This window comes from Lepisosteus platostomus, chromosome 22, assembly GCF_059453375.1.
Source record: "Lepisosteus platostomus isolate fLepPlt1 chromosome 22, fLepPlt1.hap1, whole genome shotgun sequence".
NCBI lineage: Eukaryota > Metazoa > Chordata > Actinopteri > Semionotiformes > Lepisosteidae > Lepisosteus > Lepisosteus platostomus.
In genome coordinates, this window is record NC_142632.1 from 12,131,953 (window position 1) to 12,147,267 (window position 15,315).

Below are 15,315 nucleotides of genomic sequence, written 5' to 3' on the forward strand. Positions count from 1 at the left end.
GTTCAAATCGACTCCGTGTACATTATACAAATAGATCCATGTCCATCTTAAATTAATTGAAGATTTTTTTATACTTCTACAGAGAAATGTCAGTGTAACAACTAAACACAACACTCCCAGGTGCAAAAACGTGTAGAATTATTGACTAAATGAACTTGCAGCAGTTACACGTCAGGAGAAAAGGAGCTGAAATTTAGTATGTTTCTGCTAAATGTTTTGGAATCCTCCGCATCCTCCGCAATACAGGACCTTCTTGTAAGAGAGCATCCGTGATGTCTACTATCAACAGTGGTGCTCGGTCGGGTTTATACATACACACACGGCTTCACGTAAATACAAAACAATCGGGTCTACGCTTTCCCTCATTTCGTGATGGCGACTATAGACTTTATACTGCTCGTTTGGAAAATAGCAGGCTGAGTTCTGATTCTTTCCAATCATACATCCCCGCTGACCGAGACTAACTTACCGCTTCCAGATGGCCCAAACACTGGGCGACCACGATGACAATCGGAATAATGCTCTGAAATCATTATCTAAAAATCCCCACGTCCGGGAAGGCAACAAATCACCCCACATCGATGTTGAAACCATGCAAGGCCACCGTAAATGGAGGAGTTACGAGGCTGGAGACCAAGATACTCCTGCACTCGCTGTTAGCTCCCACATGTCAGTGGTATTTGGTTCAAGAACCTCTATCACAACCGCCCATCTAGTGCAAGGTGACAGAAGTGACTTTCGATTGGGTTCCTCGTAGTGTATTGATTGATTGGGACAGGGTAGACATCGCCCCGGACTCATAGGGAGGGCAATAGCTGCTCTGCGAATCAGCTTCATTTCTCCGATGTGATCATGTCGCCTGTTCCGGTCACGATGGTCTGTGTTTATCCCACGCCTACAGTATCCTTCATCTGCCGAGTCGGAAGGTGAATGTTTTTACTCTCCGAAGAGTCGTCGTTTTAGTCTGGCGGGGGACAGCGTGATCATTTTGTATTTTATTTTCAGCCGAATGCACAACGCTTCGGGGAGGCTTAAGACTAAATACGACACGACGCGAGGGGCAATATGTTCACTAACGCAACAATTCCGGAGGTGTCGACTGCCACATTTTACCACTGCTAGCTTCCTCGCACAGTGCGCAAGTTGCGCAATACACGAACTCCGGAGAGATGGGGTATTGATCTTTCTAATTCTCTTCTCTTCCCGTATTGCTGCTATTTTTAAATAAACTATTCGTGCAATGTTCCCCTATTTTAAACGAAATACCCTCGAACTCTCTGGGTGCCCGGGAAGACAGTGGAAAACGCAGTGCTCTTCGGGCAAAAGGATATATCTTTGAAGCCAAGCATCCTGACGTTCTGAAATATATCTGCGCTTCTCGTTTTTGGCCAGGTAAGAGTCGCAGTGCAATCTGCTTAATACTGCGCATATTAGCAATGGCTTTCTGTAGTTTCATTTTTTAGCTAGTGTTGTCACTACTGTTTGTTTCATAGCTGTATGCTTGCCAGTAAAACCTTTGGTAACAATTAAACAATTGATTATTCGCGGAGTTTACAAATGAGGACAATACTGTTTATGAGTTATCATACTTTTAGTTAATGGGGTTCTTGTAAAGAACATTTACATAATCATCGCAGTTGGAGTGCTGAAACTACAATGTGTAAATGCACATTTTCACCTTGCAATGATTTTAAAACGTACTTTATCCACCTCTAGTCCCTCATAAATTCAAGAAGATGAGAGCGTTTGTATTTGTGGTTAAGTGTCAAGATCGCTTCATTTTAAAGCAGCAGTCAATTCAGATTGTGTTGTTTCTCACAATAAAACGCAAGAGTGAACCATTTACAACTAGGATGAAACACGAAACTGTTTTAGATTGCTTTAATTGAACACTGAAAAATTTTGTCTCGTGTTGTCTTTGAAATTTAGCAGCTACTTTAAGATCAGTGAATGAAAACGTTAACCAATATGCATAAAAGCGCAGCAGTATCTTAACCTTTGAGTTTCTCCCTGAAAAACAGAAATTTCTTTTTACAGAAATCTATATAGTAAAACAAAGTAATTGAACCCAGTCTACCAACGCCAACCGGTTCTTACACGGGTAAACACCCGGTAACGGTACCACTGCATTCCAGTCGCTAAGGGAAGTCCTCCGGTGGGTTAGACTACGCTTGTGAATCTCGTTGTCTCCAGCCCAGTCCTCAGGGACCCGAGCTATTCAACTGCGCAGGAATACTCTGTAGACTGTCCCGCCCCTCCTCCACTCCGCTGCTTAACTGTTTGCAGGGGCTCGTTGGATTCTGGGGCGCAGCGTTAGGCTGGAGTGAATCTACAGGTCCTTAACTGGGATTCGACTGGCCGCACCAGAAATCACATTAACACCAGAGCCTGACCATTGAATCCGAGTGCACTTCTTCTGCGGGGCTTCTTTTGATCGCATCACAGCCGCCCCTAAGTAAAAAAAACACACATTGTGTATGATAATCATCACGCACATTTTTATAACGCAATTCTTTAAAATACACATTTTAAAAAATCAACAGACAAAAGAGAACAGCACAAAGCATACCGTAGGGGCTCACAGACACAGAAAGAAGTAACAAATGCAGATATTTTATTTGTCTGTCTGAGCGGCACTGATTTTTGAGATTTCATTTAGGGGTCCTATCTGTCCAGGGAGGTTCTCTGTCCAGACCAGACCAGTCCAGTTTCTTTCGGGTCCTCTTGACTCAGTTGAATCCTTAATTGAGCTAGTGAGTTGCTTGTTGGGAACTTTTTGAAATTTAGTTTTTTTCTGCTCAGAAGCTGGAAACCATATGTTACTTCGGACAGCTACAAGGTAGATCTCCAAGATGTGTCGATGGATGAGTTCAAATGAAGCCTGTTATTGGGTCAATTAAGGTTCGATTGTGTCACTGAGAGCAGAGCTGGAATGAACGTCAGCTTGTGTGGGGATCCCCAACAGCAGGGGTGGGGACTCCAGGTCTAGACTCCCCAATTCAGTGCTTGTCTGAAGGGTACAACACATAGCTCCCCCCATCAGTACTGGTAGGAACCCAGAGTTTGCACTCTTGCTTTTACTGTATTGAGCCTGAGTGAATAAAATGGTGAAAGAACTGAGGAGCTCTTGAGAGTGTAGCCATGCTGTTCTCCTCAGTGCGGCACTGCAGGATATGACCAAAGCAAAGCAGAAATTAGCACCCACTTCCCAGTGAAGTGGAAATTGATACCAACTTGTTATGTAAGTTCTTCATAAGAAATCCCACTCACTTACAAAATGAAGTAAGCCTTAATGAGAATCTCTGCTTGGAGAAGTGGTTTAGAAATGACGTCTTCCCAGGATGATATCAGAATTCGAGGTTTAAAGCCCTATTAAATCAGATTAAATGGGATTTTTAAATGCTTTTTATTAATGGCTAGAATCATGCTGCTGCTTAACAGGCCGACCTGCGTCAGCTACTGAGATCACAGCTTAGTAATGTGTCTGCTGGCAATGAGCAGACCAGTGGAGTAGTTGCTTTGAAGGTTTAATGATCTCGGGAGAGGGCTAGATCAGGTTGGGACATGTGGGGCGGTGGAGAAGGGTTAAATGGCAGATTTCTTGTACTTTCTGGGCTGATGCGGCGCTCGAGGGATCGACGCCTCACGAGGGTGGGAGGGCTTGCGTTGTGCCCGGCCCGTGTGAGGGCGGACGCTGACACTTGGGTTCTGCCAGCCCGACAGGCCCAGCCCCGGTTGCCATGGAGACGAGCTCCCTGGCGCGCCAGGTGGAGAGTGTGGAGAGGAACATCGTCTTTCTGAGGCAGGAGCAGCTGGCCCTGCTACACGGCCTGCACCTGGAAATCCTGTCTCTGCAGAAGCGCTGTACAGGTTGGTGACTGCCTTTTTTTTTCAGAATAAATAAAAGACGAATGGAAATTTGAATGTATGCATTGATTCCCCACCGAACCCAGAATATTGGGAAAACTGACCGCTGAGGTAGCTCCAATTCATGAAACTTCTGCAGTACTTTTAAAAGTACAATATTGACTCTGCAGTCTGGACCTTACACGCACACGGAATACTGTTTGACTCATTGCATGCCTCATTAATAATGTGCACCGTAGCATAAACGCATCACTTTGCTGTCCCACACCATCCAGACAAAAGCTCAGAGAAATCCTTTGGTGACAGTGAGAGGAGTCTGTAGGCACAGAGCTGCTTGAAGACAAAGCCTTGTGTCAAACAGAATTAAAGCACCATATTGATGAGAGATTAGTACCATCGTGTGGGGGTTGCAGTGGAGAGGTATTTATGCGCCCAGCTGGCTGTACAGAGAGGCGGTGATCTGGGGATGTGTGCCTCTGCATTTTATTTGATGTGAAAAGAGTGTGCAGACAAGATAAAAGGGTTTTTACTGTGCAGCCTCGTACCATTGGCCAGTGGGCGTCCTGTTAGCACCACACGCTGTGCGGGCCCCAGATACATGACTGGCAGCGGCTGAGAGTGGAAATGCAGCCGTCTGACAGACGGATCCACAGACTCAGGGATATGACACCACGAGGGGGTTGGGTGGAGCATCCCTGAAAACTGGAAGGGAGGCCTAAGCTGTCCTTCACTGCACTGGAGACCAGCAGGCTCCTGTGTCCTCAGGCCCTGCTCAGTCTGGCACAGAGAGAGAGCCTGCAGCTGTTTTAACCCAAAGGTGATGGCCCAAGCACAGGCTGAGCTCTATGCTCATGGGTCCGAGGCTGAGTCATGTCACTACCCTACTGTGACTGGGGTTCCCAGTTGGCTGAGCACCCCTGAGGGTGGGATTGGTCAGCCAGGATTCACCCAGCTGTCAGGAACACAGCACCCCATGCAGGTTCCCAGGTGCGACTGGAGCTGAGCCTCTGGGTATGGAGCTGTGATGCCGGACATGTGCCAAGAGGAGCACCGGGCAGAGGAGTCTGCCTACACTTCCTCATTCTTCCCTGTGTGATGTCACTGGGTTCCGGGATGCAGGCTGTTCTAAACCTGGGGGGTTTACAATAATTGGCGATTCTAAATCAAACCTCCTGCAGTGAGGTATCAGTGAGATTCCTTCCAAATATAACGCACAGTCTGGGGGAAAATGGAACTAGATGATGACCCTTTGAATTGCTGTGAGCTGACCGCGCCAAGTTTGGAAAAAAAGACCATTTTTTTTTATTGGAATTTAAATTTGTGTGGAAGTGTTGAAGTTTTTTAAATCTGTTCTCTTTAATTTGGAGAGAAGTTTGTAATGTGCATCCTCATCTAACAGAGTTTTCAATACCTGGATTCTGAAAGCACTGCCTGTTCTGTGCTGGCCTCCAGCTTGCAGTGTGCTTTAAATTCACAGATCGTTACAGGGATTCCTGAAAGAACGTGGTGGGTCAATAATTTACTGGCAGTCAGAGATTTTTTTTTTTATTTTCAAGTCATTTGGTATGCTGGTCATTAATTGGACTTATCTTTAAAAATCTGCTGAGCTGGTGCAGTAGAGAACGAGAAAGGTATGTGGGGCGGTTGTGTTTTTGTCGATGAAGACTAATTTGAGCAGAGCACAATCAGAAGCAAACCTTTTCCAAACCTGCCTGCTGGAGCATCATGGATACAGTGTCAGCTGTGAGCCACAGATCTGAAAGTATTCATTTGATTAAAGGGGCAAATTGCATTAAACTGTGCTGAAGGATTGTATCAGGATGTTTTTATAATTGAATTTGCCTGTGTTGGGTTAAACGTAGTAAAATAAACAGAATGTTTATCACCCAATACTTTAAAGAGATTTTTAGCTACAATTAGTACTGATCAACAGCACAATGTCTATTTTCTTTTACACGCTTAGTCTTCATAAATTTGCAAGGATGGGGAAGAATACTGGATTTAATAAGTCTGCACAAGTGCCCAGTAAGCTGTTGAGTGAAAGAGCCCAAAATAACTTGTCAGCTCCAACCCACCCAGCCTTGCTAGGACTGCTAGCCTATACTACATCACTGCTACAGCTGAGTAATGGCATATCCCAGATAGGAGCAAGTGAGCTCTTATGTCACTATAGGCTCCTTGTGCTTTATGCAGGCACATTAACTGCACTGTGCATGTGTTGTTGTTCATATTTCTGCTTACATTGTGATTGTATTCTTTCAGCAATGTACAGTATCTGAACTTTCGCAATGAGAATGAGTCGGGTGACCATTTGACTTTGTGTTCATCGAAACACTTTTGATTTTAGTTAACCTGGATTGTTTATCAGCTGTTCAATATTTCTGACCATGATCACGCCATGTGAACAAATGAGCAATGCTACTGATTTGCTTAAAAAGCATCATTTCACATTAGGTTTCATGTGAAAACATGGGCTGATCACTTTTACATGTTTATTGCATACAGATAAGCACCGTTTTTCATCTGGGTAAATATGAAAAGCTGAATTTGCAAACTAAGGGCAGTTTTCAAATCCTGTTTCACTGAACAAGCAGCCATATGATCACCCTGCATTTGAGAAGAAACAACATACTGAAGTATAACAGTTCACACAGGCTTCAGTCTGTGCCTCCTCCATTATCTTAATGGTTAGCGTGCTGGTTTAAATATCTAATTAGGATGAGAGAAACAGAACAACGACAGCATGCAGTGAGGGAGAGAGAAACAGCAAAATGAGCGTGATGCAGGCTGCAGCTAAAAAGCAAGACCGAGAAAGCATTCAGTTAGATACAGACGTTTGCGGAGACAGAAGTAGTCTGCCTTGGATCTTGATCATTTTCTTGTCATGTTTGCTTGATCCCTAGAGCTGACCTGTGAAGTGAATGTGAAGCCTCCTGGAAGAACTCAAGCAGGTAATGCTGTAGCCACACATTGCTCCTCCTACTCCCGTGTACCAGGAACGTTGTTCTTGTGTTCTTTCATTTATGCAGCTGTTTTTGGAAAACAAAATTCCCCATCCAAGAACTGTTGGGTCGTTGTTTTACTAAAACCCCCAAGGAGATCATTTCAGGGATGAAAGCACAGTTGTTTGTTTGGAAAATGCTGTACTTACAAGTATTTCAGTTGCTTTCCTTTCTGTTTACGTTCAGACCCATCCCATGCATCAGCTGTGACATGAAAAGAAAACTGCATTACCGCCATCCATCAAATCTAAACGTATTTGTAACTAGAACAGCAGTGGGGCTGGGTATCTCATACAAGAGTACTGTGATCATGCATATCTGTGGTTTAATAGTTCTGAAACATCAGCCAGCCTCACAGCTCCCATAGCACTGGAAATGAGAGACCAGGATTGAGAGTCCTGGCTCACAATGAATCCTAATTGAAATAATATACATATCAAAATCAATCATTCAAGAATTCCAGGGAATTTATTTTTTAAAAGCCAAAGAAATGATAAGCCTTAATTTCAAGTCTGTGGTGTTAAACAGGACATTCTCCAGACTTCAGAGGGTTGCCTTACAACACACCCTGTAGCTCACAGTGGGCTGTGCTGAACCAAACTGGGTTAGATGGGCAGTGCGGTCCTTGGGCTCGTGAACATTTTTTCAGTGGCCCACGGCTTGAGAAACGTTGGACAGCGCTGCTTTAGATCACAGAGCAATGGTGTGTCAGACGAGCCATGTGACATTATCAACATAATACTTAGTATCGACTGCACAGCTGTTTTGAGTGTCCATGGAGGTGCTGGCCAAGGGATCATATCATGGAAAAGAGGATTAAAGGAGATGCTGCTGACTGCATATAGCCCCATTATGAGTGGTCTCTCCTTTTCCTCAGGGGCCTCTGTCTAATGATTGCACAGAGCCCTAGTCTTCCTGTCATCCTCTCTGAGATCCATGGGAGATCCCTCAGAGGGTCAGTCTCTCATCCACAAGCCAGGGAGCGCCTGCTTTCTCTCCGGAGTTCACCCCCTTCTTCTGCAGTAGGGTGCGGATGAGAAGCATTAATATTTAAACGCTGAGCAAAGAAATTGCAGGGCCTGGGGTCTCATCGAAGTTCGGTCTGTTCAGGGCGCCCAGGCCCCTGACGTGGTCAGCCTTTGAAAAATAAGATGCTGGGGTGCTGCTGTATATCCCCTAATAAAACAACACCTCCCATCGTGTACCCTGATAAGGGCACTGCAGAGTGCAGAGTGTTAAAGGGAAATCCCGCTAAAGTATGCAGTAGGATGCAGACTATACAATGAGAACCACACTGGAGCAAAGCATCTGCAGACTGCAAATGGGGGAGAAGCATACAGATCGACTGTGCTAATCTTTAATAAGGAATCCTATCTATTAACGTATCGTATCAGTTATACATGTCTGTATTAAGATGCTTTCCACGTACAGTGGAGCAACGTTGGAAAACTTCTGCCTTTCTTATGCTCTCGAGGTGTCAGCAGAGGGCACGTTCCTCTGTTTAAACTGGTAGTTAATGAAAATCCGACCTTAATTGTGCTTTCTGGCTCTTCATTACTGGCACACAGGGAGCTGGGGAGAGAGTGTAGCAGGCAGGAGAGAGAGAAGAGAAGAGATGCTGGCTGAAGACGTCCTGCGTTTCTGTCCCTGCACAGGCCTCTCCTACCCCAGCAATTGATCTTTCCCTCTTTGTTCCTCTGTGTCTCACACTCACCTCTCCTGCTCCAGAGGGGGGTTGAATTGCGGCGTGTTTGTAGTCAGCAGAGGGAGAGAGAGTGCTGAAGGTCAGATTGCACAGTGCCTTCTATTTTTAACAGATGATCTCACCCAGGGCTGATCAGAGGGTATGAAATGGACAGAGAGGGTGTGGTTCCTGGGACACAGGGAGCATCTGTCTGTAAGAGGAAACCAGTCGTTTTGATCATTATATTCACGATGCACCTGCGGGGAAAGGAAATATACAGGTGAAATGAGCTCTTTTAGCTGCAGGGCTTGCGACTGGACATCCCTTGCTGCTGGACCTGCCTGCCATTGTCTGGCAATCGATGGCTTTGATTTCCTCCAAGACAGTGACGCCACAGTGCAGTCGTGCCGTCCTCTGGATGAGCTGTTACACTGTAGTCCTGGCGTCTCGTTTATTAAAGATCAATTGATGATTGCATCTCTCACTTTTCCACCGGATCTGCTGGAGCAGAATAACTGTTGCACATCACCAGGCTGGGTGCTGCACTTCAGAGTTGGAGTGCTTGTTTCTTGGGGTTGAAGAGTGCTAAATAAATGCAAGTTGTGAATGAATAAAATACGGGGATATAATCTAAATAGCCTCACAGATCACAGTGTGATCAGAGCCATTCCCATAGTGAGGGTACATTCCATTGGTCTTACAGCAGCTGTCCCAGTACTGGGATTGGAGGAACTGTGCTGGGCTTTTTAATCTCTTTCTGCAATCTGTCTGAGCCGCCTGGTCCGCTGTCTGGCCTCTGAGCTCTCCTGATCATCAGCCGTAGATTCTTAGCCCAAGACTCAGGTGTGAAAATAAATGCATGCACCACTTTAAAGTTGTTGAAGCAGGCTTTTTTTTCCACAGATCCGAAGATTAGATTCACGTTACCCGATATTTGCTGGGTAAAGAAATTGCAGAGAATGCAGATAAAGATCGGCTGTCTTTTTGGAGAAAAAGACAACTGAATGTGTGGAGTGACTGCTGAGCTGTTAGAGATGTGCAAAAGTGTGGGAGCTGTCAGGGGAGCAGCAGACTCCTGTATAAGTCCCAGTGGGGGGGGGGGGGGGGGTGGACTGTAATAATCAGATCTATGTAGCAGCTCAGGCTGATACCAGTACGGTCTCGTCTTCCTCTTACAGACCTGGAGGAGGAAGAGGAGCTGTTGATGGAGAGATGCCGGCAGGCGGAGATCCGTCTCAATGAGCAGCAGCACAGCTTGGGGGAGCTGCGCAAGGAACTGAGCCACAAGGGGGCGCTGGTGGAGGCGCTGCGGGCCAGCCTGAAAGACAAGGAGCGCCGCTTCCTGGAGGAGCTGAAGCACAGGAGCCATAGGATCACCGTGCTGAACACCGAGCTCCAGAAACAGACGGAGGCCGCGGCCTACCTCTCCTTCCAGCTGCACGCCGCTCGGCAGAAACTGCACCAGCAGCACCGCCATGGTCCCAGGGGCTCGGAGCGGCAGCCCCTCCTGCCCCCGCCGCCCCCGCCGCCCCCCGCCGCGGCCGGCAAGCCCAAACGGCGCAGCTACAGGGCGGCGGCGCACCACCTCCGCGCCGAGAGGGCCAGGGAGTGCGTGCCGCGGGAGAGGGTGACGGGCCCGGAGGAGCCCACCGCCATGCCCGACCCCGCTCTCTTCCTCTACCCGCGCCGTCACAGGCCCAGGCCGCGGCCACACGGCGCCCCCGCTCAGAGACAGCGTGGCGCGGGCCGGGCGGGCGAGGGCGACCAGCAGGAGGCCGGAGCGCGTCCGCGTGAGACTGCCGCCCCCGCAGCTGCCAATTCTGAGCAGGAGGAAGAGTAGCGGCACTGTGCCCCAGCTCAGGCCTATCATCATCATCATCATTATAATAATAATTATAATTCTGTTAATGGAAGCCAGTTTGCCCCTTTTATCTTCATCATCACCGTACTTGAAACGGGATCCCTGCTTGTAATAACCTTCTAGCAGCTAGGGGTGTGAAGGTCATCCTGTGGAAAGATCCTCCCTGATACTGGGATGCACACTGTTATAAGGTTTTCATTTTCATTTGTTGATGTTATTTAGAGGCTTGCGTTCCTGATTGTCACCCCGGCCCCCTACATAGGTTTATTATATACTGCAAGCAAGCAGAGAATCTGTGCCCTACAGCCAACAGATCAAGAGTGCATGGCCCCCAGCCTGGCAATCTCTAGTGTTGTGTGCAGGGTGGCCCCGTGCCACGCCCACCCCTGTCTTTAAAACAACGTCCTGTTCCACTAGGGCTTCCTTGGGAGTTGTCCCGAGAGCAATCGACAGCCTGTGGAAAGGTCCAACTCTGCCTCATGTACTTGTCTTTTCGAATACTGGCAGCAAACGGGTGACAATTCCTCATCTCCTGGAGCTCTTTTCTTCACAGCAATATAGTGACTGATTTATATATGCAACTCGCCCGCCTAGATTCTCAAGGTCCAAAACTCTCTGCCATTCTGGATCTGGGAGATTTCATTTCCAGGGCTCGGATAAACCCCACTCCACTGGCCTCCACCTCTCCCACCTCTCGTTGCCTCCCCCCGTCTTTTGAAAGGGTGGTGGGACGTGGCAAACGGACAGGCTAAGTGTCATTTGTGGATGAAGTGCTGAGCGGCAGGCAGACGGAGGTGCCAGCTCCTCAGTGTGGTTAGTGCTGTGCCGATCGGTGGATCTTCTTGGCAGGAGACTGACTAAACCAGGCGTTCCGGACCTCCTCCTAATTAAGACCGATTGAGCCGTTTGTCCATTAGGGATCCGGGTCGCTGCGCTAGAGGGAAGCTTGCTGATCACTTCCTCAATCCTGAGGACCCCCCAAACCTGCTGGTTTTCCTTCCCGAACCCCAAGAATACCCGAGGCAGGAACCGAGCGCAAACAGGACAGGCAGAGCTTGAACAGGGTTGCTAGGCAAGTGCCAGAGTCTGCCTTCACAATGACAGCAACATCTGTTGGGCCGGCAGAATACGGGATTTTTTGGTATGTCGTACTGTCTCGTCATCAAAAGCGCTGGTGGTTTCCTCCACACCCTTGGAGTTTAGAGGTCAGGCTATCCCCCAGTTTACAGGGAGGAAAAAATCAGGGCCAGCCCTTACAATGTTCCACCCTGTGCTGAGCAGGCACCCGAGCCTTGCCCTGTCCAGCAGTTCTGGTGGCGTCCCGCCCGTGTGCACAGACCACACACACGCTGCAAACCCTGGGAGGGGCGTTTCGCCCTGAGCTGCAGCCCACCCTTCTCTGTAAGTTCACTCACTCAAGTAGCTCAGCTCACCGAGCGGGACTGGCGCTCTCAAGCACCCCCTGCTGGGCCAAAGAAGAACTGCGACAGGCTTTGAAAGAACGAAAATGGCTGGCAGAGAACAGTATTTGTACATGGTGTCTAAATCGTTAGGCCGTCGATGTGCAGAAGCCGTGCTGTAGAATTTTAACATTACACTTAAAATAAACATGCGATATCTAAGACACTTAAAAGGAAAAAAAAACCGATTAATATAAATATTGTACGAAAATGATATTAAAGGACAAGTGCTATAATAGTTATTTATTTAATGGTTTTGGTTGTTAGAGACTTAGAAGGGTATTCAAATATAAGTATTCCTTAAAGCTGTCTTTTAAAGCTATTGGAGTTCATTAGAAAAAAAATAAGGAATGTTTTGTACGTTTATATTTCACCTGCAAGATCTTATTTTTATGTTAAGTGAACGATTGTTTGAAACGGGATCACAGCGGCAGTGAGCAGCATCTCCTTTAAAGCACAAACAGTGAAACCAGGTAATGACAACACTGGACATCGCGAGAGTATTTTGTAACCCAGCCGTGCGGACGCCTTCTGGTTATACAGAAACAAAAGCGATGCACAGTGACAAAACGCGGGTGTAAAAATGTAGGTGCAACTTTTTTGTGCCATTTAGCCATTTCAACTAGAGCTGGACTTCTGCCACGGGCAGGGCGTTAAGACTGCTGTGCATATCGCCTAGCGCAAGTCGCGAGTGCTAAACCGCCACGCCCTTAGCCACTTCTGTCTCGTTTGTTCATGTTCATCCTGCAGAGCAGGGAAAAAAACAACACTTCCACCTAATGGTGAAGTAAAATATTGCACTGGTGGCTTCTCTGAGAGCACTAGCCCCTTGTGGAATAGGATTGAAAGATGAATTGTGCAAAGATACACAACACAGTTCATAAATCAAACCTGTACAAACAATATTTTCAATGTATGATTAGTATCAGACTTTAAAAATCTGGAGTTCTATGGACATTATGGATGACATAGATAAATTGGATTTCATATTAACAGACTTTTAAATTCCTTTAAGACATGGATCGTATGTCTTTTCCACTAAAGACTTAAACCCATCCTGTTAAAGACCATGCTTTAAGCTCCGTTGGTCAGAGCACCATCTCAGTTCTGAGACCTGGAAGCACACAGTGCACCAGCAACAGGTCTTGAATTTGAGTGTCAAATACATCCTGTAGGCTCTTACATGCTGTTTCCATCGTTTTGCTTTCAGAACGCTGGGGATGCGTTCCTGCACTTCTAGAAATGGGAGGTCACCTTTACTCTGGAGGAAAGCCCTCAGTTAATAAACCCCCTTGATGTGCTTTATTTCAGGTCCACAATAGTGTGTAAACGACAGTAAGCTGCTTTAGAAGAAGCCACTCAAAGGGTTAACATCACCTGCACATTCCTCTTGATTCATTTCCTTTGTCACATTTATCCTGTCACATGCGTTCTAGAAGATCCTTGTTTATTTCAGCAGAAATGATTGGCCACTCTCAATAACTGTTTCAGTACACTGCTGATGAGCGGGCGAATCTCGCAGTGGATCTCCAGGAATCACGTTTGGGAAGCCAGTCTGCGTTGCACCGTCCCACTGGAGGTGCAGGCCCTCTCTCCAGTTCCCCTCGAGCTGTGCCCTTCTCAAATGGGCAGCTCAGGACTCCAAGGACAGCATGAGAGCCACTCTCTGACACTTTGTGATGTTTCTTACTTTGTGGAATACAAGCTGCGAACATTGCCCTTGTAAAGAGTATATACAAAGGGAAACGCTGACTCCTCTGTATGGGCATGACTTTCTGCACCTGGTGTGCAACCGCCTGCAAAGCAGGGAGAAACAGGATGGCATGAGAGTGTTGTAAATAGGGATCACTTTGCAGTGTTCAAGTTGGGATGGGTATAAAGTCTTCAGCATGGCAGCGTTCAAATGCTTTCCACATCATGTCCTGTCTTTCAAGGTTAGAAGCCCCTTATTTTGCTGCAGTTCTTGCTCAGTAGCTGTAGATGAGCTAGGCAGTGACTGAAGGCTCGCCACACAGAACGCGTGCAGTAGGACAGTGGGACGCATGGTGAGAAATTAAGGATACAACAGACTGTGCAAGTGATGTGAACCACTCTTTTGCTCCCAAATTGCCTCCTTGAGATCAGTGTGTAAGTCTTTTCTCAGTCAAAAAAACAAGGAAATAATCACTTTTTCTTTGGTCTTATTGGAACTTATTGGAAAGCACCTTCTCCTTCCCTTTTACAAAATTGCAGTAGAGTCCTTGTGTGCTGAGAATGTACGAAGGTCTGGCTTGGCATCCAGGATCAAGCCTGTGACCCATGATAGGCCTCTGGGCTGAGGGTTATTGGAACTGCTGAGCAGTTCACCCCTTCAGAGAGTATTCTATGGATGTGAGCCCAGTGATCAAAATATTCCATAACAAGAAACACCAGCTTAAGAACTGAGCAGCATGGGGAACTGGTTTTAACGGATCTAGTGCAGTCTCCGAATCCCTAAAACAGACACACGATTCGTGACCTAATCAGGATTAAAACAGTGATCACATCTTTTGGGCAAGCAGCTCTTCTATGCTGAGCAATTAGGACATGGAAAGTTAAGAAGGCGAAGAGGGTGGCTGGGGGCTTTGTTTTAATAAGAGATATTTGGAATACAAAGGACTTGCGCTCTGTTTTTTTCACACCTTATTTTGTACTGTTTGACTTTTCCTAGCAATAATTGATAGCACTCCCTCTTGGTACATGATGTATGCAGTATATATATATACCTTCCTCCCTGGAGCTCTGCTGGAGTCCCATAAGAGTACAGTACACCCTGTTCTGCTGAGACTTTCCTAACTCCTGTGTTACCGCACAGACTGTGGATGCTTTACATAGAGCTTATAGCTGTAACCTTATTTTAATAAACTTCAGAATCTTGACTAATCCCGCTCAAGGCCCTGATTGCTACTAACGTCCAGTTTGCACTTTCAGGGAGGACAAGGTTTTTTTTTTCGCATGTTATACAGTGACACACCCTGCGGCAGATCTCATTCAGCCATCTTGCTGAGCTGGAAGACAGTAGTATTTGAGATCTTCTGGATCGTTGATATGTTATTCATGGGTATGTGATGAAAGACTCTCTGTAGCAGTGCATTTCTGAAGGTTTTGAGAGATTGGGCTACAGGATAGAGGAATACTGTATATACTGTGTTCTCCTAACCATCAGCACATAAAGAGCAGGAAAACAGAAGATGGATAGATTTAACCTCATTATCCACAGCCATCTTTTTTATGTGTAAACATGATAACTGCCAGAGAATGAAATGAATAATTAGTACAGTACGTAGATACTGAGTATTTCATTACTTAAAACTGTGAGTATACAGGCACAGTAAATTCAATTTTCTTTGTTTTCACATAGAAGAGAAAAGTCTCTAAATTTGGCTCAGGCTCCCTGCATGTATTGCACTACTTTAGACTGTA

General features: G+C 46.5%; 1 protein-coding gene across 3 annotated transcripts; it reads left to right on the forward strand.

The window, feature by feature from the left end:
* The first annotated feature begins 790 nt into the window (after positions 1-790).
* ccdc92ba (coiled-coil domain containing 92Ba) lies at positions 791-14,766 on the forward strand. 3 transcript variants are annotated; one of them, XM_088615880.1, is made up of 4 exons: positions 791-1,392; positions 3,724-3,870; positions 6,771-6,818; positions 9,732-14,766. In XM_088615880.1, exons 2-4 carry the CDS (start codon positions 3,741-3,743, stop codon positions 10,391-10,393), a joined length of 840 nt encoding a protein of 279 aa, XP_088472006.1. In that variant the 5' UTR covers positions 791-1,392; positions 3,724-3,740; the 3' UTR covers positions 10,394-14,766. The 3 variants fall into 3 exon arrangements, with proteins under 3 accessions (XP_088472006.1, XP_088472005.1, XP_088472007.1); XM_088615879.1 differs by having other exon boundaries at positions 795-1,392; positions 3,716-3,870; XM_088615881.1 differs by lacking the exons at positions 791-1,392; positions 3,724-3,870; positions 6,771-6,818 and adding an exon at positions 8,660-8,766.
* Positions 14,767-15,315: the final 549 nt, after the last annotated feature.

Coding starts and splice junctions, on each gene's coding strand:
- ccdc92ba (XM_088615880.1), top strand. CDS start 3,741: ATGGAGACGAGCTCCCTGGCGCGCCAGGTGGAGAGTGTGGAGAGGAAC. Junction 3,871..6,770: donor TCTGCAGAAGCGCTGTACAG/GTTGGTGACTGC, acceptor CTTGATCCCTAG/AGCTGACCTGTGAAGTGAAT. Junction 6,819..9,731: donor TCCTGGAAGAACTCAAGCAG/GTAATGCTGTAG, acceptor TTCCTCTTACAG/ACCTGGAGGAGGAAGAGGAG.